This window comes from Corvus hawaiiensis, chromosome Z, assembly GCF_020740725.1.
Source record: "Corvus hawaiiensis isolate bCorHaw1 chromosome Z, bCorHaw1.pri.cur, whole genome shotgun sequence".
NCBI classification, from domain to species: domain Eukaryota; kingdom Metazoa; phylum Chordata; class Aves; order Passeriformes; family Corvidae; genus Corvus; species Corvus hawaiiensis.
This window is the reverse complement of record NC_063255.1, coordinates 33,146,408-33,173,940: the sequence shown is the minus strand read 5'-3', so window position 1 is coordinate 33,173,940 and position 27,533 is coordinate 33,146,408. Positions and strand designations below refer to the sequence as shown.

Genomic DNA, 27,533 nt, shown 5'->3' with positions numbered 1-27,533 from the left:
GTTGTACAAACCAGTGGAATTTAAAATTGAGAACAGTATCAGCAGACATGCCATGCCATGCACTAATGCACAGGCTTCTTGGGGTGCTATTCTGGCATCCTTGCTGCATCCCCATCAGAAGGGGGGAAAATTCATGAGAAATCGTGGGCGTGTGGGCTTTGAATCTGGCAAGGAGTTACAGACACTCAGTGATCAGAACCCTTATCCTTGCCTTGCCAGGTGTTACAGATCTGTGCGTGAGGACAGAAGAAAATGTCAAGATCTGGGTTTTGAGGGAAGGTGGCAAATAGCAGGTGGTGAAGTAGTATAGATCTGTATTCTGGGGGAGGGCCAGCCTTCAGGTAGTCACTCAAGCAGCAAGCCATGAGTGATATATAGCACTGTGTTGCTCCCCATCCAAACCTGTCAGAAGGCAATGATTCAGAGCTACGCCCTGGTCCAAAGGATGAGCACGTTAACACCTATTAGGAGTCTGTGCAGACACCTGGAATGTCTAGTATCTTTTGCCTCTGTAACCTGTTTTATTTTTGTAGAGTTCTGCTACTTCAGTTGTTTTTTCTCCATCCAGTAAAGTACATATGGCAGGAGCTGGAGCTGATGCCTGGCTGGCTGCTCTGCTCCAAAGGACAAAGCTGATGGACAGGTGCTGAGTGACTGGGGGAGATGCTGTGACTGCAAAGACTGAGCACATCTTTGCCCAGAGGTGTATTTGGGGCTTCCTTGCTGCTTGGAATCAACCATGCCATTAGCAGCTGGAGGTGAAGAAGAAATGTATCCAGGCAGGGGTGCTTCTGGCAATGGCAGGGAAGTGTGGCAAGGGCCTGGCTCAGAGCCTAAGTGCAGCCCTGTCCTGGGGGCATCAAAAGCCACCCAGGCTATCCTCTGCAATGATCAGATCATTCCTCCAACAATGACTCCAAAAATCAGGGAGAAACTGGGTGCAAGGAAAGATCATGACAGACAAGAACTGAAGACAGTCTGGGTCATCCCTGCTGTCTCTATGAACTTAGTTTTGGCTTTGCCAATTTACCGTCTCACAGCAGGTATTTCTGGCTCCTCTTTTATGCGTGGAGCAGGTGTAAGAAATGTGTGGTGTATTCCTTTCCCTCTTGGCAGGCTTTTCTGTATGGGCTAGTGCAAACAGAAAGTCAGTAGCTTGCTTCAAGAGCCAGCCCTATGTTGCCTTTTGAGGGGAGGAGTTGTACAGTGCTTTGGGATCTCTTCAAGCATCTTGCACCTGCTGGGTGGGCTTTGGGGGCCCTGCAACTACTTGTTACTTAGATGATTTACCAAGATCAGTATCTGGGTAATTTGCTAGGTCTTTGTCCCTGTGTACACACCTGGTTGTGCCTTTCTTTTGTACCATTGCTTCTGCATGCAGAGGCTGACTCACAGCATCACTGGCAGTCAGCAGGTGATAAGAGCAGCCTGTTTAAATGGGTCCAGTGGTTTGTGCATGTGACAAGATTTTGAGGAAGGTGAGGGTAGTGAATGACTTTTTTTTTTCCTTGGTAGCTCTGTAAAATAAACAGGAGTTTTCAGAAGCATTCTCTCCATAGTTTTGCTTTTCTTTCCAGTTGGACTGAAAGTACCAGCCAGTAAGAGCTTGTGAAAATCTGGAGTTTTTGTGGACCTACTTGCTTACCAAAGGGAGAATGGGGGTGGAATTCAGCAGTTTTTTAGAGTTACAGCCTTCCACTTAAATAGGAAAGTGTTTCTTGCCTCTTTTATGAACAAATACAAACAAATCCCACAAACACATAACAAATCTCTTTTTTTTTACACTGCAGTCTTCTAAGGGTCAAACTGGAGCTGTAGGAAACAGCATTGGAGTTAAAACAAGAAAGGTGGCTAGAATTTTGCCTACTGTTCTGCTTTATGTAGCAGTCAATTTCTTTTATTTTGCCTCCAAAATTGCACTTGTTTCTCCGAGAAGTTTACAGCAGTGCTCGGCCTGAGGTGCAGTGCACCTAGAGATTAACACTTGTCAGAAAGGGGAAAGCTGTAAACTCTAAGGAGTTAGGTCTTTGTGTTCTGGGTAATAGGGATAAAAAGCCAAAGCATTGAAGTCAGACACAGGTGAGTGGTTGATATCTGGGGGTTTGGATCTTGTCTACAGTAGCCCTGGGTGACAAAAGAGATAGAAAGTCTTTCCCTTTTCTGATTGGTATCGGTCCAGCTTGGAAGATGAGACCCATGCAATATTCATTCTGTCATTCACTGCTGTGGTCCAGCCTCCTGTTCTCTAGCTTACATAGTGAATTTGCCAAACACTTCCCAGGCTAGCAGGTAGGAAATGGTGACTGTTGTCAATCTGTAAGAGTGCTTTAAATGGGAGCTTTTTTTCCTTTTTTCCTTTTTTAATTTTTTTCTTTTTTCTTTTTTTTTCATTTCCCAGGAGAAAACAGGAGTAAATAAAAACCTGTTCTTGCAGGTAGCTGAATACAGTGGAAGTCATGGCCATGCCATAGTCTCTGATGAGTTTTGTTGCAATTTAGTGAAGCATTTAAGTGCTTGTCTCCAAGTTTGTTTGATTTAGTCATACTCTGGAGAAATGTCTGCTGAAAAGAGCTGCTGTCTGCATCAGGGCCTTGGGGAACCGCCATGAAATAAATCAGGGGGCAGGTGTGGTGCTGTACACATATGCTACTAGTTGCAAAACATGGCAGGAGGAAATTTTACTTCTCTGGAACATCTGAGAGCCCAGGTAGACATCAGGAAAATGTTCAAGTGTCCGTTATTTTGGAGAATAACTGGAGAATTTTGGAGAAGGGACATAAAGCAGCTCTGAAAGGCCAGTGAGTCAAGCAGCAAGTGCACAGCCTTGCAGCAGGCTCTGCCAGAGAGGTGGGTTGGGGGACTGGATGGGTTGGATGAGAACTCATGTATTTGCATCCCTGGAGAGGTCCTCTGCTTGCTGAGGTCTCAGTGAACATGCCTGGTAGACACACGGAACATGCTGTGTATACAGCTGTTGTGAATGCTCTCTACAGTTTTTCTGTTTCTTAAATACCATAAACTTTTTGACAGGCTCTATTTGATGCTCTGTGGGGGACACCATGTCCTTGGTCAGATGTGTGCCATATGACTGGCTGTCTTTTACTCCCTAAAGTAGGAAGACAGTGTCTGGCTCATTAGTAAAGTTTGGGACAAACATACCTCTCTTTTCACAAGGCAAAAGCCTGGGGTGTTTGTTGTCCTTGCACCAATCTGGACTGCTGCTTTTATGTGTTCTGCTCTTTGGCTGCAGTGATCCCTAGAGATGTGCTTAGCAGTGATATCTCATAAAAACCTGTACAAGGCAGGTGTTAATTTTCAGAGGTTTTGACCCAGTGTTGTAGTCATTTGGGCCAGAGAGCAACAAATGTGTTTCCCCAAGCCAGGTTTTTGCTGCTTCAAAAACTCATTCAGCTAGATGAGGAAAAAAAATACTAGTTCTGAAAAAATGGGAGGCAACTGGGGAAAATATGCAACCTCTTTGCTTTGTATTTGGAAGTAATTTTCTGGCTGAAAATGTAAGAGAATATTTTAGTCATAGCAGGAAGAAAAAAACAAGTCAAAGAATAAGACAGGAGCTTTGGCCAAATCATATAAGAAATGTTCAATGACCCCAGGAACCAGTATCAGCATTGGTTTGTGTAGGAAAATGGAGTTGTGTCTAATTCTGCTGAACTGGCAGGAAGAAAATACTAGCTCTTTCTTTTGCTTTCTTTCTGCAGAGTGGTCTTAAAATCTCGTGATAGCTTTTCACTGAAAATTAAGCAACTGCTTACAAGTTGCCATAAATGCCCATCCCTTCACCTTTGGCTGTTTGCCTTTGGTTCAGAGCTCCTTACACAACTTCACAGAAGATAGGTTATTTAGAAATAGTGAAAACTCCAGACTTGGAAATATTTCATCATATTTCTCTGAATGGTACAGTGAAGCCCAGTTAGTGGTGAGGATCTCTCTTTGCTAGCTCAGTGTAAGTAGAATGAGGCATGATTATTCCTGGTGTGCATATCTGCTGTATTGCTCTGAGAAACCTACGTTTTTTGGAACACTGTGACCGAGAGTTGCTGCCTGTGTAGCATCAGCATGAGGTGAGTTACACCAGTATGTTTGACCTGCTTGTGTATGGTTCAGTTAAGCCAGATGTCCACAGAGCTGAATATTAAGGATCTTCAAATAAGATTTCCAGATTCAGAAAGGAGCCAGTGGATGACAGGATGAAGAGTGGGATATGCTTATGGTGTTGCTCATGCAAATTCAGCTGTGGCATATGCACAAGGCTAATTTCAACGCTTCAGTTTCCAAATTATTTTTAGTTTGGGTCAACATTAAGGCTATCTAAATGTTACTGTTTCTGTTGAGCATCATGTCATAGCTATTATAGTATGTGATTTTCAGGCTTGTTCATACTTGATGTGCTACTTTTTGCTAATCATGTGCATCAACAGTTCTTCTACACGTTAACATATTTTGAGGCTGTGTAGGAGTTATGTGCCAGAGAGAGTAAATCTAGCTATGTATATAAGGTGAATTACAAATGTGGATTATACGTGTGAGAATCAGGGACATTCCATACCAAAATACTTCAGTTAAGTGACCTATTTGAAGAACTCCATTAGCTTGTAGTAATACCAGGGGTTTAACCATTGTATACATCAGCTACTGGAGGGCTGAAATAAGACATACTTATCCAACTGATGTATGTACTTTCTCTCAAAAAAAATCCATCCCAGCTGTCTTGATACTCACCCAGGCTTAAGTCAGCCTTCAGACTGACTTACCCTTTTCTTTGCAGGCCTGTTTCAACAACAGAACTGTTACCTTTGGTGTCAAACCTACTGGCACCTTTCCTACGAATTGAAAGAGAAACGGTGTTAGTGGGCAGCAGTCCAAGATGGTGATCTTCAAGCACAAAAGTTGCTTAACATTCGTTTTCTGTTTTGCACTTAGAAACTGAACGTGTTTATGTTTAGGTGTATGACTGGGAAAACATTCAGGTGTCTGTGAGGCTCAGGGACTTTGGATAGCTATTCTGGCAAATTTTCACAGGTAAGCCCATATGGTGAAATTTTAACGTCCCCATTAAAATCATTGACAAAAATGTCTCACTGAGAGTCAGGAGTTAAACTGAGCTTTGAATTTCAAGGCCATAGTCTTTTGCAAACTGTAGGTAAAGTTCAGGTTCATGACCACCTGAGGAACTAGAATGTACCTAAGTCTGTGAGAACCAATGAGATGCATCCCAGAGTCCTGAGGGAATTGGCTGATGTAGTTATCAAACCACTCTCCATGGTATTTGTAAAGTCATGGTAGTCATGAATTCACCATTCTATTGGTGAAGTCTCAGGTGACTGGAAGAGGGCAAACATTGTACCCATCTATTAAAAAGGTAGAAAGGAGAACCCTGGCAACCTCACCTCTGTGACTAGGAGTATCATGGAACAGAGTCTTCTAGAAGCTGTGCTAAGGAATGTGGAGAACAGGGAGGTGATCCAAGACAGCCAGCATGGCTTCACCAAGGGCAAATCCTGCCTGATCAACCCAGTGGTCTTGAATGATGGAGTGACCACATTCCGTGGACTGTGGATACATTATTGCTGCTAGCAAGAAATTTTCTTGTTTCTTTCTAAGTCTGTGAGATACTTCTCTCTCTCATGAAGATATTTGCAGAGTTCTTAAACTATGAACACCTGCGATCTTGTAGAACTATGTTTATGGTACAGTAGAAAAATATTTTGACAATGGATGTTTTAGGATTCTAGCCAACCACCCCAGGGGGTGGCTGATTCTTTGTCCAATTAGACTATGAAGAAAAAAGTCTATAAAAGAGTTTGTAAAATAATTAAATAAATCAATCTTGCTGCACAATTCCTGCCTGCTGGATCTTCTCTCCTCCTCCCTATGGCTGTGGAATACAGTAATAGTGGACAAGGGAAGGGCTTGCACATGTCATTTATCTGGATTTCTGTAAAGCCTTTGACAGAGTTCCCCACAACATGCCTGTCTCTAAATTGCAGAGAGATGAATTTTGTGTGTGGACCACTGGATGGATAAGAAAGTGGTTGGATGATCACATCCAGAGAGTAGTGGTCAATGGCTCAGTGTCCTGATGGACATCAGTGACAAGCGGTGTCCCTCAGGGGTTCCTATGGGGATCAGTGTTACTTAATGTCTTCATTAATGACATGGATGAAGGGATAAAATGCACCCTCAGCAAATATGCAGATGGCTCCCAGCAGAAGGATGAGATGGCATCCAGAGGGATCTGGACAAGATAAAAATCAGGAATCTCGAGAGGTTTAACAAGACCAAGTTCAAGGTGCTGCACCTGGGTCAGAGCAACCTCTGGTATCAGCACAGGCTGGGGATGAACAGATGGAAAGCAGCCCTGGGGAGAAGGACTTGGGGGTGCTGGTGGGTGAGAGGCTGGACGTGACCCAGCCATGGGCACTCACAGCCCAGAGAGCCAAACGTGTCCTGGGCTGCATCCAAAGCAGCGTGGGCAGCAGGGGAGGGAGGGGATTCTGCCCCTCTGCTCTGCTCTGGTGAGACCCCACCTGGAACACTGCATCCAGCTCTGGGGTCCCAGCACAGGAAGGACAGGGACCTGCTGGAGTGAGTCCAGAGGAGGAACGCCTAGATGATATGGGGATGGACCACATTTCCTATGAAGACAGGCTGAGAAAATTTGAATTGTTCAGCCTGAAAAAGAGAAGACTTTGGGGTGACCAGGTTGTAGCCTTCCAGTCCCTGAAGGCAGCCTACAAGTAGTTTTTATAAGTGCATGTAATGAAAGGACAAGGGGCAATGGCTTCAAACTACAAGAGAATAGGTTTAGACTATATGTTAGGAAGAAATTCTTTGCTGTGAGTGTGGTGAGGCACTGGGACAAGTTGCCCAGAGAAGTTGTAGATGCCCATCTCTGGTAGTGTTTATGGCCAGGTTGGATGGGGCTCTGAGCAACCTGGCCTAGTGAAAGGTGTTTCTGCCCATGGCAGGAGTGTTGGAACTAGATAGTCTTTAAAGTCCTTTCCATGGCTGTTCCATGATTCTGTTCTTAAAAAGACACAAACCACAAACCCCTAAAACTTGCTTGAGGAAATGACTGTAATCTCAAAACATGCATTCAGTATTTTTTCCTTAGGTGAAATTTCTGCTGAAGATTCTCACATTAGTATTAGCAGATGTGGTACTTTCTTGAGACAGCTTGCATGCTGATCTTAGTTGGGTATCTTTCCTCAACATAATAGTGTATGTGGAGGAGGCGTCAGACAATAATTCCGTCTCATTTCTCTCCCTTTGCAGGCCCTCTACAATTCAATCAAGAATGAGAAGCTGGAATGGGCAGTGTAAGTATACTTCTACTGTGTAGAAATTAGGAGTTTAAAAATAGTACCTGTGTAGTAATCTGTTTATACCTCCTATGTCACCATCTGTGTGAGCTCCAAAGCCTGTAGAAGATAGCCAGCGTACATAACGAGTTTGCTTTTTTGCTAATGAAAGGCAATACAGACTCATCTGTTTCTCCAGCAAGGGGAGTTGTTATTGATACGAGCCAACTATGTTTGTAAGGAAAGAGGACATTTCATTTAGTTGGAAACTTCAGCCTGAAAACAGAGAAATTAAATCCTCTGTTGTTCTATGACTGTATAAATAAAACAGAAGTTGACTTTTCCCTTTATCTTTCTGTTCATTGTGTCAGAACTGCTGAATAGAAACACACGTCTTGGATTGAGTTTCCTGCTGTTGGTTTATTGTCTTGGTTTGTCTCCTGATTAACTATGGATAACAACAACAACCTGACGTGAAACATCATAAATTGGACAAAGTCTGATATCCCCCCCTTCGAATCCTTAGTTGATTTTGACAGGCTAACAGTTGTTAACTATGGAAATGCTGCAGACAAGAAAAAGCTTCAATTTCTGATTGTGTTAAACTGACATTTCTCTGCGCTTAGGTTTCATGTGGTCTAGTTATGTCAGGAAAGGGTAGAATTGTCTCCTTTTGATTTTGCCACTTGCAGAACAGTGGATTTTGGTATAAAATAGAAGAATGATGTCTTTTATGTATTTTGACTACAAAAAGGTGTTTCCCTGCACGTATTTACATATCTGAAACCTCACCTTCTTGGGAACACCTTATCTGGAATGCATGCTCATGCACCTCTTGTGCTAGAAGTCCTAGCAACTGCCACCGGTCTTGCAGGCCCAGTGGCTTCTGATCTTCATTGTTTTAAGATCATGATCTGCAAACAAATTTCTTGTCAGTGTGTGCAGCCTCACAAGGGCTGCTGGTTCCAAGTGGAATTGCTGTCCCAGTTCAGAAATGTGTTAGGTGATGTCAGAGTAGTAAAGAAGGTGTGCTATTAAGGGGAGTCAGCAAGAAGTGCTATCTCTGATGAGCATTAAAAGTTGTGGTGGGAGACATTTTCGCAGACTCTGTCTTGGACCTGGAACACACTGTGTGAATCTTATGTGTCACACCAAAGCTGTTTGCCAGACACTGTAACAGGTACTTTAGAACCAGCAGAATCCATTATGTGACTTTCTCGATGTCAGAATTTTCCTCCAGCTCTTGCCAAAACACCATATCGTTCTAATACACTTGGGTAGCCTCCAAGTGGGAACTGGCTCATGACTGGCTCTGCTCCCATGAACCTCAGTCAAGGTGATTTATGAGATAGCTTGTTTGTGTATAGGTGGTAACTGCTTTGGCATTTACACAGTCTAGTCCATGTCCTTTGTTTGGGGGAAAATTCCAAGCAGGCTGGAAGAGGGATAATTCAGACTCTTTTGTAGATAAAACTTTGGGTGGGTATATAAAGCTGCCTCCTTACAGGAGAATGCTCAAAGGTGGCAGTTGTCTCTTCCAATCTGAGACTGACATGTAGCTACAACTGATGTTACAATTACTTTCCATGATGAGAAACAAAGCTCATTCTGGGCATAGTCAGTACCTTTAGAGCTGAGAGTACTGGCTGGAAGAGGGAGTGTGAAGATGTTTCTGTTCATTTTTATAGAGATGTGTGGTTGGTGTAAAGAAATAATCCCAAGAAGCCCTGGGGCTGGCTGAGCTTGAGGGAGGAGGCACATAGCTCTCTTGCTCTACTGCTGTGATGTGCAGAGAAAGCTGAATGGGAAGGAGACATGGTCAGTTTTGTTCTGATGGGACCAAGGAAGATCCCCTCTCCCTTCTAAAGATTATTCCTTTGCTTCCCTGATGTACTTGGCAGGGTAAGAAGTGGGACTTAAGGCAAAGGTGAAGATAGGACTGCAAATCCCAGTATAAGCTCTCCTGCAATGCTGGCATGTTGAAGGAATGCCTTTCCTCCAGCCAGGAATCCTTTGAGGATCTAAGATGCTCATGAGCTAAGCAAAGGTTTAAGAGCTGCTTTGGAAGTACATTATTTAGTGAATTAATTGCTCTCAGTAAGACCATAGGCGGGAGAGGGTAATGGTGAAACATAAGCTAGGGAAAGACTGTTATGCAGTCTTTATCTTACTAGTTGTGAGCTAGGTGTGTTATCATCTTAAACAGTTTGCAGTACATTTCCAGTAGAACTATAGTCTGATCCAAAGCCCACACAAAGAAAAGGCTACCATTGACTTCAATTTTGTAATCACAAGAAGTGACACCTTAATCAGCAGATGTTCTCCAGAGACTTTCAGTAGGAGTATTCATTTATCCTTTTTGAATGGGAAAGCATGAGTACAGCCCTGAAGAGAGAATTGCATTACAGCTCTTCTTCTGCAGTAGTGCCTGTTTCAAGTTCACCACAAAGTTAAAAGTGAATCACATACCATAATCTGTAAAATAAAGAGATTTAACATGGAATTTACCCTGAACTGGTAGCTGTGGGATCCTGAAAGCACACTTCTACTCCACGCTGCACACCCCAAAGGTGTGAATTATTCTTCACATCCGTTGTGGATGTGCTTAAATCTGAAACAAGGGAAAATTTTGAAATCAACCTTTAAAAAAGTTTTCTAGCAATAAGCCTTTTAAACCAGGACACAAGTTTGCCTGGATAAACTAGAGAAGTGCTTTCATTGGCAGTTTTTGTGAACTGGTTATTCTATCTGGAATGGGTTAGGAAGAGTAGATCCAGCCATAGAGGCAAAGAAATAGATTGGCTGGCCTCCTAACATCCCTTCAGTTCCATTGTCTATAATACTGTATCTCAAGTTTTTTAGGTGTTTGTCATTCTTTGGCTTTCACACTGACCATTGTCAGCTTTAAGCTGAAAAAGAAAAATCCATTTGATTACAAAGGTGCCAGAGCTAAATATGTTTTGTTTGCATGATGTCTACATGGAAATGTGGTGGTGACCATTATTGTTTTCCATTGTTTGTAATACTATGTCTGTTTCCTGCGGAAGGTAAGAGGAATAAAAAAAATCATCATCTTAAAATAGGTGATCTAGAATTAATATATGAACTCCCAAAGCACTGCTTACAAAATGGCTAAGGCCAAATGGCTGCATTTGAGCCAGTTGTGTCCCAAAAGCCTCCTTTCAGCAGAACAGTGTAGTTTTCAGGAGAATCATTTGGATTTTAGCTAGTCAGTGATAGACTTTTCTTTCTAGAGAAGTTTACATGGACACAATACATTATTTTTTTATTTTTCTGGGCTACACTGAAAAATTATCTCCTTTCAGCCAAAAGAAAACAGGTCATTGAGACAGTGATGGTGGGAAAGAGATGCTGCCAAATCAAACTGTGATGCTGAGATCAGGGTAGTTATAAAGACATCTGTGCTGAAGTTCACCTTTTTCTAGGTCAAAGTGAGAAATCTCTCCCTATTATAATTAACTTTTTGTCTCCCAGGTTCTAGGATGTTTCCTGTTTGCAACTTCTTGATTGGTTTTAGAGTGGGCTCAAGTGGTATTCAACCTGGTTCTCTATTCTTCCCTCCTCCCACTGGGAAAGATGCCAAAACTTCTCTCAAGTCAATTTCCTAATACAGATGCTGTCAGCTCCACAGATGCATGTTAGAAACCTGATTTTTTTTTCAATTGCAATATTTAAATGGATGAACCCAACCTTCTGCTATGTCAGATAAGTTTGCTATTTGAACAAATGTAGAGATGAAGCAGACTTTTAAAAATGGAAGGGCTTGACCACATCATTCCAGATTAGTGACTTCAGAATTTTCCAAGGCAGAGCCTCAAATCAGACCATAGAGTGTACAGAAATAATTTTGTTACTGAGAGAATCGGATGGTGCTTTTCTCCCAGAAGACAAAAATGGGACTTGTTGTATAGGGTGTTTTTGGAAGAGGCAAAAAATGCTTTTCTTCACCAAAATGGCAACATGGGGATTTTTATGTTTTTTACATCTATGTGTCTAAGAATATGAAGCGAGCTCTTTCTAGTTGTCAGTGACCATTTACTTGGGAAGGAAAACATTGTTGTTTCAATGCTGTGGCTGTAAGTAATAGCACAAGCAGATCCTGGCTTTGGTGTGCTGGTTCTCATGGTCAGCCAGAGGGCTGATTACTGCTATCTCTGCAGATCCTTTTCCAAAGAGACAGGCTTAGGGAGGTGGAACTGAACCTCCTTGTTTTGGAAAGCCTTGCAAACATCATGTGCCATAACCAGAGTCTTGGAGAAACTCTGCAGATGGTAACCTTTTTCTGTCACCAGGACCCTGCAGAGCAGAGACACTGTAACTCCTATTTCCTTTGGATGGAAAGGTGGGACATAAAAGATGTTTTGCAGCTATCAGTGCTTTTCGGTCATCACGGAGGGGTCACCAGAGGAATTGGTTCCAGACCCAGAGCCAGGAATGATCTTCCTCTACTGATCAGGGACAGAAAATCTCTTAAGACTTCTGCAAGCCTAACTGAACCCTTGTGATGGTGTTTTGACTACTGAAAGGTGTTTTGGAACCATTGTGGATTTTTTCCCCCAAAGGCCCAAGGATTTTGCTACTTCCTGTATCAAATGGGAAGGAGAGGCAGCAGTCCTGCCCTTTAAAAGGACATGAGCTATGCCTATGTGACACTACATCCATGACTGAACATACCTGCACAGGGAACCTCATCCACTGACTCTCACCCCGCATCACTGGAGGCCTTTGCACTGGGGATGTTACAGCACATGGATGATCTGTGACAGCCATCTGAGGATGTGGAAAAAAGTCACATTCCCCACTGTTTAGGGTTTCAAACAAAGATCAGTTTTCAGGTTTATGTACCCAGAGGCCCACTGAATTTTATGCAGTTCTTTCTTGCAAAAGTACCCTAAAGGCTTGTTAGAAGTAAGCTCAGATTGTTAAATTCCTGATAAACAGTATTCGGGACCTATCTATTTGGCCACCTTTGGAAGATACCTCAAGAAAGGCTAATACCTGAACTTTCTTGCTACTTTGACACTCCTCCAAATTGTCTTGCTTTCTTCTTGTGTTTGACCACTGAAGCAACATGGACTATTTGAGTAAATGAGTCCCAGATCTCCTGGTTTTCATCCACTTCTTGTTTGTAATGAGTCCTTCTTGCCTCTCTGGCTCCCTTCATTGCCTCTTGCGGAGTGACTCGTTCATCTTGCCCTCGTGCATATTGTCAGAGCACTCAGCTCTCAGAAATGCCTGAAACTTCTGCGTCTCAAAGATGTCCCATTTTCATCATAGAACAAAAGACCAGTTAAAGGTTTGTTCAGTGCTACCAGTAGTCATAACAACAGATGCTATTTTGTCCTTGTCCACCATGTCTTTTGAGGAATTCCTGTTTTAATCGCTGCCCTAGAGGTGCTGAGTTAAGAGCACTGCCCCTAGCACTTAAAGGTGTCCAGGATTCCCCAGGACTGCTTATCACACCACTCTGGGTGCTTGGTTAAGGGCGCTGGTATGTTCCCACAGGACAGTTGATCAGTATACAATAGCTTACTCCTATAGCTCCAAAGGAGATAGTTTATTCCAAAAAAATGTTAAGCCTTCTACTGGAGTTGGTCTCTGCTGACAAGGAGAAACCTGCAGTGTCCTTGGCTGAAATCCCAGAATTCAGAAGGCACTTCTGTGTGACAAATCAGCCTGAGTGCTTATGCCCTTTGAGAGATATTAGTCTGGATTAAGTGCCTCAGACTCATGTTGAGAGAATTTGCTTCTGGAATGGACATACATCTAAGAAGCACATAACACACAATGGTTCAGGCTTACCAGCAACTAGTGGGTGTAGTAGACACATGAATGGCAGGGACAAACAAAATTGTCAGAAATACCTACACTTTTTCAGTTGGGAGAGAGCTTCAACCAAAGCATACTTGAAGAAGTCCCTACTGCTTTGACTAATAAAAAATTTTTGTAGAACTTTCTGTGCTGGAGTGGGAAAGCACACACCAATAGACTGAAAGATGCAAAGAACAGCTCTTCCTTGCAGGAATCAGGTCTTAAAGTTTTGCTCCTCTTAATTAGGAGATCTTTCAAGGCAACATCATGAAGATATGATGCATCTCTTTCACTATATCTCTATAATTAATATGAGGTGATGAAAGTCAAATGCTTGGGAACATTGCCTGGTACTACAGAGTTCTCTAATACAGCCCCTACGTTTCTGATTTGGTTTCCTTGTTGTCAAACCAGTCTCTTGTCCTTTTACTTTCTTAGATTAAGTTATTCCCCAGAAGACCATTTCGTAGAATCATAGAACCATTTTGTTTGGAATCATCTAGTTTGGAAAAGACCTCCAAGATCGTCAAGTGAACCTTTGACTGCACATCACCTTGTTGACTAGACCATAGCACTAAGTGCCACATCCATTTGTTTCTTGAACACTTACAGGAATGGTAACTCCACCGTCTCCTTGGGAAGTTTGTTCCAATGCTTGACCATCCTTCAGTGAAGAAGTTTCTCCTGATGTCCAACCTGAACCTCCCCTGGCACAGCTTGAGGCTGTGTCCTCTCATCCTGTCACTGGTTGCTTGGGAAAAAAGGGCAACCCCCACCTGGCTACAACCTCCTTTCAGGTAGTTGTAGAGAGTGATAGTGAGCCTCCTTTTCGGCAGAGCTGAGGATAACATGGGTTTGTTGCTCTAGCCTGCAGTTCTTGGAGGACATTTTTTTGAATGGTCATTCCCATAAGTAGCCATGGTAGGAGTATATCCCTAAAGGAGCTTCTGGATTGATGTATGCCTTGCTAATCCTCACATAATACATGCCTTTGAACATATACATGTGTTTGGAATGTCTGCCTGAGCTTGCTCTCTCTGCTAATCATCTGGGTCCAGTGAGGTGCAGCAACTTGAGGTCCACCCACAGTGGGTTGGCAATATTAGCCATCATTATGCTTAAATGATAATTTTTTTTCTTAAATCAGATGCTGGTCTCAGGAGGTATTGCTACCACGACTTTCCAATGGCAGCCTTCATCTTCCCTGACACACCTTTCCTAGTCACCTGGACAGGAGTATATGTAGACTTCAAAGGATGAAGGGCTGCTCTGTAATCTGGCCTGTTCTCTGAAAACCATTGTCCTACTCTTGTGATGGACACCCTTTATTTTCTAGGTTGCCTCGTCCTTTTTAGCCTTTGCCTGTGAAAAGCAAAAAGGTGTTTATTAGTCAGACAGTGCTTGTAACTTGCATTGTTATCCCCAAGAGCTATGTTGAATACATTGCCCTAGTAGTAACATTTTGAGCAGCATTTTGTTTCCAAAGTAAAGATAACATAATTCACCTAGTGTAGTTTTTATTTTTATTTTTAAATTACTACTGTTATGTTAATCTGCAGAGGGAAAAAAAAAAAGAGGTAGAGTCTGTGTTTCATATGCTAAGCTAAGGGGTGAGCCAGAGTGATCTGTAGTATTCTAATTATTTTCATCAACATATGACCTCATGAAGGTATTGGGCATTTTTCAGGAGAACCCAGCAGGCAAATGTTTCCTGTTTTAGCACTCAAATACATGGAGTTAAAAACAGGTGAAGTTGGAAGACACAGAACACTCTTGAAGTCTTCTCTTTTGAGACAGTCATCGAAACTTGGGCTTTATTGAAAATCTGTGTCCTGTGCTGATGAAGTAGGTGAACTGAAGCTTTGCTATCATGTGTCTATATTTTGGTATATTTCTAGGTTTCTCCCTAATTATGGCCCCCTGTAATGAGAGAGGTATGTTTTGACAAGGAGTGTTCAAAAATTGCTGAAATGTAACTTAGCTGGTCAGTCCAGCATTCATGCATGATTTTTACTGCTTTTTAAGGGATGAAGAAGAGAAAAAAAAATCTCACTCGGATGGTACAGATGAAAAGGATAATGGGAGCCAGACAAAGGCTGTCAGTCGAATTGGCAACTCAAATAACCCGTTCCTGGACATCCCTCATGACCCCAATGCTGCTGTATATAAAACTGGATTTCTGGCTCGGAAAATCCATGCAGATATGGATGGAAAGAAAAGTGAGTAATATTTAAATCCTAATGTGTTATTTTCTTGTTATGTCTTCACAATGCCACTTACCAATGAGCCCATGTGTTTCTCAAGGCGAATAGTGCTGCTTCATTAGGGGAAATAGCAGCAATAACAGGCAACACAGCAACTGGATTATCACACTCTCACTGTTAGGCCAGAATTTACAATGCGCAGTCCCATTTGCAGCAGCTCTAATGTATAAGAAATAATGTGATACAGCAAAGCAATGTGAATTTTTTTGTGCTAAAAGAAAATTAATATAGTGGTTTGCAGAATAGAAAACAATTTCAAGTGAATTACAGTAGCTGTTCTGCAGTAATTTGATAATTCTCCTTTCCTTTCCAACACCAGATTGTTCCAAATCTCCCCTCCGCTCTGGGTCTGTCTTTAAAGAGAGGCTGTTCTCTACCTCTGTTTGGAAGATGCTGTAACTGTTCCCTTCCCTGCTTTCCCAGCCTTGGGTCACATATCCAATGAAGGGCAGCAGCTTTTGGCACCAGCCTGCTTTTTACTATGCAGTTTCACCCTGCCTCTTTCTTGTAATAATGCTGCTGTGTCTTTTACTTACTTCAATTATCTCCTTCCTTTATTTTCCTACTTCTGTTTGTAATGCACTAATTATCAAGGGCCTCTGATGCACCTGTGTGTGTGTTTTGTTGTTTGGATACCTTCATTTGTTGTCTACAGATCTTGGAAAAAGCTGAGGTTAGTCAGAGCATCTGCTTTTTTCCCAGTCAATGTTGATGATTGCCTACTCATGGTTCTCATTGTTGGGCTAAATCTCAAAGACAAAAGTCTGGCTTCATGATGGGTTTCCAGTGACAGCCAGTCTCTCCTAGCTGGGCTAAGCTCTCTGCTGTTCTCATGTTTTGCTAGTCTATTTTAGAAGGTACAATTGGAGGTCAGTATTTTCAAGATGGAAGCTGACAGCTGGGCAACTGGATCCAGACAGAGGTGTCAAAATCAAGCTGACCTAATTCTTTGTGATGTCTGAGCACTCTAAATAGATTCGTCTTTATTAAACATCTTCTTATTTAGCCTTTATAAGTAATTGTATCTAGCTGCCTTTATTAAATTATTTCTTTAATTATAAATACCAGAATTGCTCATTGTTCAGCACACTGGACACTGGAATTTTGGGGATAACTCTTTTATGAGTAATATAATTCAGGCCATGTTTTCAGAAGTTCCTGTACAATTTAAAGGTCTGCCTTACTGTCATGCAGTTCTCAAAAAAGTTGCATTCTGGCTTTCTAGGCGCAAATAAAACAAAACTTTTTTTTTCTTTTTTTAAGCTAGTTAGATGGTCTCTTTTCATATTTCATTTCTTAATGGAGTTTTTGCAGGGCAAAGATTAGCTTGTGCAGGATTTCTAATGAAGTGATGTGCTAGAATGCTCATCTGTTACTTTCTCTGGAACCTAGTTCTGAGGGTTGAAGTCCTTAGGCATTTAGAGGAGAAGGGTGTAATGCCTGGAAGCTGAACTGAACAAATGCCAATTAGAAATAAGGCGTGTTATGCGAGATGATTAACCTCTGGGACAAGGGACTTGTAACCCCTTCGTCTTCGCTTTCTGTGTTCAGATCAGAGTGGGATGCCTGAGTGTCACGCTTTAGTTGGGCACGGGTTATTAATTCCAGTATGGAGTCAGTGATACACATATATGGGTGCTGGTCAGCCGTGTATGCTTGGTGGGGAGTGAGTTCAGATGCAGGCTTCCAGTCTCTGGCACTGTCACCATACAGCCTGTGCCTAGTTCTCTCCCTCTGTCGCACCTGAATTTCAGACTGGATCCTTCAGCCTTCATGCTGAATTTACTTTTTTTCCCCCCCACTGCTTGTCTCTAGGAATTTATGGGCTAGATATGTTGTCATATGTTGTCTCTGTTACGTTCTTCAATCTCTAACTGACTTTAGCTTTCTTGTGGGATTGGGTATTTTTCACATGATTTTGTTTGGCACCCTTCTCCTTTCTCAGTGCTAGCTTGGGTGTGCACTAGCAGTAAAGGGGAAGGATGCTTTGGAGAGACACTGCTTTCTGAGTAGTATCCCACTGGTCCTGAGCAGTGCCTGCCAGCCTGCTTTGGCATGTAAAAAGACTGTTTCTTTCTGAAAACTGCCATGGTGCAGAGCTCAGACGTAGTTGTGTAGGGGCAGTGTCTCCCTATCTGCAAAAGCACAAAGGCTGGATCTCTGTGGCCTGCTTTCTGCATTGCTGCTGCTCAGTTCTGATCCAGTTCAGGGCTGTCATTAGGGTTGTTGTATTACTCTCTCTCACAGCAGGTGTGTGCAGGCACTGTGCTAAGTTGCATTGTCCTTTGAAAAAGATAGTACGAAGGAGGTTTAACACAGGACTAATGTAGCTCTCCTGTAGCCTAGACAAAGTATAAAAATGGATCTGAGTTAAATGGGTTTTCATTTGTTTTCTTTCCAGCTCCCCGGGGAAAACGAGGCTGGAAAACCTTTTATGCCGTGCTGAAGGGAACAGTCCTGTACTTACAGAAGGTAGGGGAAATCACTATCTTTTGAAAACTAATTAAAGAGGGATAAAGCAGCATGCATCCTCTCCACTCTCTCAGCCCACCTCCAGGCTCCTTTCCTTCTGATGCACAGCATGACTGATCTCTCTACCCCCCACCCTATTAACACACACATTCAGGCATGAATCCTTTCATTGACAGCCTCTCCCTTTTCAAATTTTCAAGTTCAGTTCCACTGTCCCCATCTATGTGCACCCTGTAAGTTCCAGTGTGTACCATTGCTGTCTCACACGGCTGAAAAAGATAGCCAGCTTCACCAGCAAAGACAGTGTCACCTCTCTGTGTCGTGCTCACATTCCTCTAGGCTGCTTTTAACTTTGCATTTCGTACGTATGACTTCCCCTTCTGTAAGGTTGTCCTCTTTTCCCACCTTTTCATAGTATACTTTTCTGCAGTGCCTGCAAGACCAACTGCAAAACAGTTGAACAACAGCTTGGCCTAGGTAGGAATCTGCAGCTTCTGTTCCTTTGCAAAACTGAAGGATAAAAGAATACTTTCCTTCCAAAAAGCCGGAAAAGACTGGTTTCTAACAAAATGTGCTTCCTGACAGCAAGATGTCTAAAAAAAAAAAGTCACATGAAACCCTTCAAGCCTTTTGTTGCAAGCTTAAATATATTATAGTACATTTTTAACTATACTGTTAGAACATAAAATGCAACATATGAGTGAGAACTGTCAAAATCAAATAAATGGCAGCAGCTAAGTGGTTGTTGAGGCTTTTTGCCCTCCAGTATAGTTGAAATATTCATGGAATAGATGCTGCTTGTCCAGACTGCCCTGTATTGCAGAAGTATGCTTCTTTGAAAGCTCTTTTACATTTCCACTCTGTTTTGTAACTGTCAGGAGTGAAAGTACATACTGCTGTTTCCTCCTCCCCTGCTGTGGCTTTCTGAAGTTGTTGGTTTCATTGGAGCCAACCTGAATGGTCTCTTGAGAAGAAAGAGTGATTTGGATCAAATTGTTAACAGCATGAGATTTACAAGGTGAATGCTCAGGGTGCAGTACCTTTTTGAGGGGGCTGAAATCCTGAAACAGACAAAACAATCTGCAGTCAGGATAGAAGATTTGGGCTGAAAGTTGGATGTGATATGCTCAGAGCCATTGCAAGAGCCTAGAACCAAGTCTGCTGAATCCCAAGTCCTTTTGCTGGGAGGAAGTTCAAGTTTTACTAAAATGCCTTCATAGCAGGCTTGTTCTTGTCCTTTTCTGACTGAAGTGGATTCATCTGCTTCAGTTTCTGAAGTTAGTCATCTTTAATGTTCATCTGAAAAGACTGCATGGTTCTCTGAGAAATACAAAGGCTTGTTTGTACTACAATAATTAATTTCTTACTTGATATTAAAGGGAAAGAACTGAGGATACTGTCTATTTTAGCACTTAAATTAAATATTTTTATGAGTATTGCTGGCATATTAGTTTAAAAAGCTTTCTGTTTAATAAAATGTAGAGATGCTGATGTAGCATGCAAATTTTCCACAGAATGCTGCCCGCCCCCTTCCTATCCTCCATGCTTTCAGGAGCCGGGAGTAATTTCACGTATGACTGAATCTTAGCAGAATGAAATGCATTGTTGGAGTTCTTGTTCTTACTTGTTTGTCATTTCTGTATTTTGCACTTGTTGGAGCACTTGAGTTCAGTGATTACAGGGCGGTACTCTGCAAAACTGCATTCTCCCATTTGCTTTGAAGCCACCTTACTGTAGCACACTGACAAGCAAGGCTTTTGCTTTAGTGCTACGAGAGGTTGACAAAAGGGTGTGATGGGAAGTAACTCATTCCAAGAGCGACGGGACAGCTGTGAGCCTTCCCAGGGTGTCTCTGGCCCCTGCTCAGCCACATGCTGCAGCTGTGAAAAAGCCTGTGATTTCTCTTCAGGTTCAGAAGATCCACCAGGGCTTTCCTTCAGCACTCAAATAAACTTCACTCTGTTAGGGATGTAGTATCATAGCAGGTGAAGGTGCCAGAGTTAAAAAGTACATAGTTGGGCCAAGTAGTTATTGTAACTGTTGCTGAGCTGCTGTTTCCTTCTGTCATATACTAGGGACTGAAATTATCCTAATTTCAGGAAGTACTGAAGCATTTTAGAACAGCTCGATTTCTTTACAGAAATGCGTGGTTCTGGCAATAGTCTTGGTCAAAGGATTGCCTTGTCTCAGCTCACCTTCTCTCCTGATTATAGAGTGCTGTAGGGCAGGGTGCATTCACGTGCACACACATTTTTCCTCTTTCTCTCATTTTCTATATATCTGTGGAGATGACATCTGTGATGGTGGTTTCATTGCACTGAGTGCTATTCAAGCAGGATAGAGCAAAATCTCACTGTACAGGTACTGTCTACACACAAACACATGTAAAAACCTCTGCAATATTGCTTTCTGTGTTCATCTGTAACTCAGCTATTCCCTCAAGACACTGCTGTAATATAAATATTAATTGTTCCTAGCAGCTGTGATTCCCCCGGTGGGCAGTGTCATCCCAATTCTGCTGTCACTCTGCATTCCTGTTCTCCTTGTTTTGCTGTCAAAGTCCATGTATGAGAGTGTTTTGTAAATGGTGGTCACTTGAGATTTACTGAGGACTTTTTCTGGGTAGTCTTGTCTCCCTGCCCACATTTTTTTTTTCCATTGGAATTATTCCAGTGCTAATTCCTGTACTGCATATTGTTTTGTTCTTAAATGAGCGATTTAAGAGAGATGGTTTCTGAAGTAGTGAGCACAGAGAGCACCAGAGGGGCTCAGTGGAAACTTTCACAATTATCCAGCTAAACATGCCTGCACAGTATTATATAAAATAAGAAGTTTGACATGTTTGGGATGTTGGCTGTGTCTCTGAGCATCCTCAGGCCAAGGTTAATTTCCTGCCCTCTGTTCATAGCAAGAGGAAATTGCGAAGTAGGAGCTTGACAGAATGTCTGTTCACTAGACTGACAATGGGATGTGATGTGCATACACAAGACAAGCTTATAAGGAGAGGACATAAGGCTGACCTCGCTTCCTTGCTAGAAATTGCTTCTGGGCAAGCGGTGCAGGACATGAACCTTCATGTTTTGTTTAGACTCTTCTGTGAGGTTCGCAACATCTTTGCTCTTTGATGTGGCACTTTATAATCTTGCAGGCTTTGGGTATTTTTGTATAAATTTTCTCAAATTTCCCCTACTAAAAATTAAAAAAAAAAAAAAATAGAGAAAGGCAAGACTGATGTAAAGTGTTTGGTGATGAGACTTTCTGAGAGTTTTGCAGCCATCACAGGCATCTGAGTGGAGATATCCATCCATGGTACATTGACTGATAAGAAAAGACAAATATCATTCTCTGGTTTACCAAAAAACGTATTTGGAAATGTGCTGACTCTGGGTCAGCAGGATGTGGGAAGGTCATTCTCCAGGAGTTTGAGAAAGATGAACTCAGCATGCCATTGCATTGTGTGCAGTACTCCTATCAGCGTTTAGTTGACAGACAGGTCACAGTTCCTTTCTGGCTCCATATATATTTCTTGCCACTGTCTAGGTCTAACTTTAGAGAACTGCCTTCCGTTTCAGCTCAGCCTGCACGCTGACACCAGCACATCATAGCACATGCTGTCCTTGATGCCTTAGGCGAAAATGGATGTTCCTACTCCCCTAGCATTCCCTACCAGTCAAAAAGAGTTGAAGGCCTTGGAGAAGGAATTTTGGCAGCACATTCACGTCCTTACAGCTTTCTCTGAGGCTGGCAAACTACGTGGAGACATTTCCGGTATGCTGATCAGTGCCTTTGGAGAAGCTGGCAGAGCCCCAGCTGTCAAGGTAGATTGCAGCCAACTGATCTGGTGGGATTAGCAAGGATTACCATGAATGCTTTCTGTTGGAAGGAAGGGGTTCTCAGCCAGGACTGCTTCTGGGACTGCCCAAATGTGGACTTTTTCTGAAACGGGTTTAGACACCAGAGCAGGTTGTGGACATTGGATGCAACTGACAGAGGAAGCTAGGAAGCAACAAGCTGGGTGATAGCTGACACTGTTTCTAGGCGCTAATACGAGGAAAGATAGAATATCATGTTTCTGAGGCCTGAGGTTTTTGTTCGCTTCTGGCTGTGAGTTTTTCCCAGTCTTCATGGACAATGGAGCCTGTCATGTCCCCCAAAACTATCACCAAATTGATCAGCTTGTGAACCCTTAAAGGAAGGGGCTTGACCTGAGGCCTTGCCTCCTCCATCTTCAAGATGGGGTGTGCCAGACTTCCTTGAAAAAGGTTTAAAGGATGCCCTAAGTGGGCATAGGCAAAATCGTTCAAGATAGACAGATGCCTCCAAATCTTCCTGAGTCTCGAATTATGAGAGAGGAAGGACATTTGGCTTCGCTCACTGTCAGCCCTTGAAAACCCCTTATGCTGCAGATCTTTAGGTTGAAGGCTGCCCTTTGGTCACCTGTGCAGTTATGCTCTTTCTGCTGGGCCTGCCAGACCTGTGGTGGGTTGTGCCCTTGCCTGGCTCCAGGTGGAGGTGGTGGTGTGGCAGGACTGCTGGGTAGCTGCTGGTGACTCCCCCATCCACTGAAACTCAACCTGGAGAGCCCCAGCCCAGCCTGGCTGAGAACTCAGATACCTTTGGCAGTGGTGTAGATTCCTCTGGCTGCAATGCTGTTTGGTGTGCTGCCAGAGAAGTTCTGTAAAAGTATTCATGCACATTAACCAGCTCTTCTCTCGGGCGGGTGCCTCCCTGGATGTTGAAGCTAGTGCTATCCCACACACGCTCTGCATGCTGCACTGTGTTTCCTGCTAAACCTCATCTCGTAAATTGTGTTCAAGTGCAGGATCAATAGTTATCATGCCTGCAGGGAGTTACTTCACTGCTTTGCAGCCGTCACAGTGGGTGCATGTTCCAGGTGAGACTGATTTCTGTGATACACTAAGGGGGAGAGATGGAGTCAATTATAGACTGCTTTGGCCTGCCCTTCAGAAACAAAAGGATGCAGCCTTGCTGGCAAATCACTTTTCCTTCAAAAAGCTCCTGGCTTTTCCAAGCCATTTATAGTCATGTGGGCTCTGAATGGAACTTATGGCTACATTATGCCCTTGTCCAGCTTCTGTCACTCATGAGATTAAAGACTGCTTCCAGGCTGATGCTTGCAACACAAGGGAAGTTTGACGCCCTGTTTTTGTCATCTGGTGTTGGGAGTGGTACTGTTATTGTGTTAGAAACCCAGACAGAGCTGTGCTTGCCATTTGTAGACCCTCATCAGAGAGATTTAAGGGAGTTTGCTGTAATTTGCTTTGTGGACACTGGTAAGGAGGCTTCTACAGTGTCTGAGGGCTTGCCTAGGAAAACATACAAAGGTAGCTGGTTGAGAAAAGTTAAAATCAGGCAGCAGAGGCTGAGAACCCAAGTAGCTGAGCAGTGGAGGCTGATTATGACAGATTCTTGAAATGAAGACAAATAATCCACAGCTGTTGTCATAGTCAAATACTTCCTTCTTACATCTCTTCCTGTCAAGCAGGTAGTGGAACTACTTCTCTGCCCTGGAAAGACATCAAAACAGAGAAAGAAAGAGAAAGGGAAACATGTTAAAGGTGGTGGAAACTGCAGGTGCACAAGTTAGGTTGCACTCAGTTCATATACTTTATTACTATTTCTGAACTGTGGAACAAGGTTTTTCCCTAGGCTAAGGAAAACGGAGTGTCACATGCAGAAATAAAATGCCATTTTCCCCCTGCTATCTCCTGCAGGATGAATACAAGCCAGAAAAGGCTTTGTCAGAGGAAGATCTGAAGAATGCGGTTAGTGTGCACCATGCACTGGCATCCAAGGCAACAGACTATGAGAAGAAACCCAATGTCCTCAAGCTTAAAACAGCAGATTGGAGAGTCCTGCTTTTCCAAGCCCAGTAAGTGCTCTCCTCATGCCACTCATTGAGGAAAGAAAGCAGTGCTGAAGGAGGGGTGAATTCCTGCCTGGACAAGTTAAAGCAGAGGCTTAAAAGGTTCAATCTGTTTATTTGATCAGAAATAAGATTAAGTAGTGATGTGATTAGAGTGCACAAGTAGTGCATGAGAAAGAAACATCAGTTTTTAAGAGGTTTTTTGATCTAGCTGAGAGAGGCATAACAAGATGCAGCAGCTAGAAGCTGAAGCTCCAGAAAATTCAATTTGGAAACAAGGCACAAACTTACAACAGTCAGGGTGATTAATCAGTGAAGCAAATGACCAAAGACAGTCTTGGATTGCCTGTCTCCTGATGTCATCAGGTCCTAGCTGGATGTCTTTTAGAAGATATGCTGTGGTTAGAAACAAAGTTACTACTTAATATAAGAATGATTTGATTAAGTTTTTCATGCTGTGATATCCAGACAAAACAGATGACCTGCCTTTTGCTTCTGAGCTCTTCTCTACTGAGATCCATATGAAACCTCCTAGAGATCTGTGATATCCAGCACAACTGAGACCTTAGGACATAGGTCTGAATCAGGGCATTGGTTGGCTCTGCCACCTGTGTTATTGGTACTGGATTAGGAGAAGATGTCTGCTAGGGTGAGGTGTGGGTCTAACCACAAGCCAGCCTGTGACTGAGTTACTTAGCATTAACTGCTCGCAAACATAGGCAGGAATATGGAGCAGACTTTAAGACTTGTCCAGTTTTGGTTATTCTCACTTCTAAAATGCTGTAGAAGGGGCGGAAAGAAGTAGAAGAGGCTGAGCCAACAAGTACTTAATACGTGTTTCTTCACCAGGAGCCAAGAAGAAATGCAGACCTGGATCAACAAGATTAACTGTGTGGCTGCTGTCTTCTCTGCACCACCATTTCCAGCAGCAATTGGCTCTCAGAAGAAGTTCAGTCGCCCACTTCTGCCAGCCACCACGACAAAGCTATCTCAGGTGAGACATTTTTATATAGAGGGTAGGTGATGATGATTTCTCTTTCTGGCTGGAGACTGGGTGGTGGTCCTTGTCACTGTTTTATAGCTGTTGCCACTAGCAGTCCTAGGAGGAGAAGACTTGCATAATAAATCTCTGCTCATTTCCTCATGGAAGATTGGAAGTGCGGGGAGAGAAGGAACGGACTCAAATACAATTGGTTCATATTTTTTAAGAAAATAGTACCAGATAAAGAATTTTCTTCTTGTGCTTATGGCCCTGCAGAGGACATTTCAAATACTGATTGATGGGGATTTTTGAATTTGAGTGTTCACGAAAGCCACTCATTTCAGAAGAAGTAGACATACTCCTGGTCTTTGGCTTACCAAGTTGGTAAAAGGTGAAAGCTGATGCAGCAGACAAGCATCAATTATATTTCTCCCATTAGTTTTCCAGACTCCATTTACCAGCTATGGGGTTTCCTTTGTAATATATATTTTAAAAATGTGTCTTATATGAATGTCTTTGGTCTTTCTTGTGATCACACAAGCTTTTAGCATCCTGTGGCAGGGAGTTGCACAGCTCTACTACTTCTTGCACAAACTCACATATTTCTGCTTGTCCCAGACTGGCTGTGTCAGATGCTTGTGCCCGTAGCTTTTTGTACTTTGGGAGATGCAATGCCTGCCTGGAATTCCTCCTTCACTGGCAGGAACATGATACTGATGGCATTGATCAGGTTTTAACAGTGTGACATCCTCCTGTAGCTTTTAAAGTGATCTGCCCATGCTGGATTTCTTCTTAAATGCATTTGTTGGGGTTCTTTTTTTACCATCTTCATAGCTTACTATTGATAGCTAACTATCCTTAGAAACCACTGTCTCAAAATCTGTGTTTCTCTAAGGGTGTGAGTTTTTTTTAGGTTGCCCCTGCTTTTTCTCTCTCCATGACAGTAGCCTTTCTTCTTACAATGTGGTGACCGACTTACCGTCTTCTGTTCTGGGTTAAAGTTTAAAGCATGTTATGTAAAGAATAACAGTAACTTGTCTCATCCTTGTGGTTTTACCTTTTGCTTATGCATACCTTTTTTAAAATACAGTATGGGGCTTCCATAATTTACCCCCAGTCAGCAAAGGAAGCTTTTTTACTCACTGTAGTTCTGTGCGATTGTTCCATTTAGCACATTGTTTCCTAGTATCATTGTTTCCATTTAATCTGGGAAGGAAGAGGATAGATCACAGCCCTGTGGTTTGTATCTTGAAGAAGGAGTGACACAAAAAGTGGAATAAGATAAGCTGTTTTAGACAGGCAGAAGAATGTTAAGCGTTCAAAGTAGATAAATTCAAAGGCAAGCAGAAACATGTCTGCTTTCATCTGTCAGTGTGGAAAAGCTGCCAGGAGGCTGTTTCTCATTTGGCAGACAAAAAAAATACAAATTGTCAAATCCCTGTGGTTGCTGTTTAGGATTTTATGGGATGAATCATGATGGACACTACTTCAGAAGGTCTGTTCCTGGTCAGCCAGAAGTCAGGGTGCAGTGAGGACCTAATATGGGTGAGGAAGAGAGGTTGGACATGATGACAGGTTGTGCAAGATCGTTGTACCAGGTTTTCTTTCAAAAGCAGAGCTGTATGTGATCTTGGTTAGTCCAACCAAAGAGGGATGTGACAAAGCTATATATAAAGGAACAACCAGTCTAGAAAAGATCTACTAGGGTGTTGGTTTTTTTCTTTTTTTCTGAGAATGCGCAGCACATACAAAAGCTCCAAAGCCGGTGCCCTGGAAATGACAAGTGCTGTATTAATAGCTGCTCAAAGACCTCCTGTCATCAGACTGTAGAACCACTACCACAGGATGTCCCTGGGACCAGGGAATCAGCGCAATGTAAAGGATGATTGGGCACTAATGAGAGAGCATGCACATCTAGGGTAGTAACTAAGAGCAACAAGAATTTTTGGCAATCAGTAGCAAGTGGTTTCAGCCCTACCATGTTTAGGCGGAGGCAAATTATCCCACATGTTTCTTTCTTCAGTTCTCCTGCAAAAGAGTTGAAACACAAGATTAGCTGGGGCTTAGCTATCATCATCTGTAGAAGTTTTCCCCCTTTCTGCTGTTTTCCACAGCTCCAGCTCAGTGAGCCAAGAGGCTCAGTCCCCAGTGTGACTCAGTGCAGAGCAGGCTTGTCTGAGCTACGTTTGAAGCTGTGGGCTGCACTCAGGGGCACATCACTGAGGGACAACGCTGGCAGCTGTTCCCTCCTCTGGGGCGAGGTGACTACACAGGAGCTGACCTGGGTGCTACCTCTTGGCTAATTCACCAATATCTGCATGATTTTGTATCTATTTTGGACTTACCTAATTCAAACGTAATTTCAGCTCCAAGCCTAAAAATGGACAGGCCATCCTGCAGGAGATGGAAACCTGAGATGAGGGAAGGTTAGCTGACAGATGGACTGGAGGAAGTGAGTGGGCCTGGGATTATGATAAAGGAAATAGCCTAGAAAGTGGGAGTAGCAGTGCCTCACTTTCTCCAATTACACAGTGGGATAAAAGCTGGTAGCAGCTTAGCAAAATGAGATACCTTTTGGGGTCTGGACAGCCCTTCCTCTTCTGAATGTACTGTATTGTTCTAAACAAGTAGAAACCACACACCAGAGATCTTTTGGCAGTGCAGAAATAGAAGGAGGGGCACTGACTCCATATCTCTTCTATCCTGGAAGGAACTATTTTTACATTGCAAAGACCTGAGGCAGGATGTTTGCCTGTCTCATTCTGCCTTTGGCT

The 27,533-nt window shown here is 42.8% G+C and overlaps 1 protein-coding gene across 3 annotated transcripts in view; it reads left to right on the top strand.

Moving 5' to 3' along the window:
* Window positions 1-27,533, top strand: part of PSD3 (pleckstrin and Sec7 domain containing 3) — a 112,740-nt gene that overhangs the window by 72,560 nt on the left and 12,647 nt on the right. For all 3 annotated transcript variants that reach the window (XM_048291696.1, XM_048291698.1, XM_048291699.1), the window contains 5 exons: window positions 7,297-7,340; window positions 15,180-15,373; window positions 17,820-17,890; window positions 23,626-23,783; window positions 24,627-24,771. In XM_048291696.1, coding sequence (XP_048147653.1) covers window positions 7,297-7,340; window positions 15,180-15,373; window positions 17,820-17,890; window positions 23,626-23,783; window positions 24,627-24,771 — 612 coding nt within the window. The remainder of the gene's footprint in view (window positions 1-7,296; window positions 7,341-15,179; window positions 15,374-17,819; window positions 17,891-23,625; window positions 23,784-24,626; window positions 24,772-27,533) is intronic.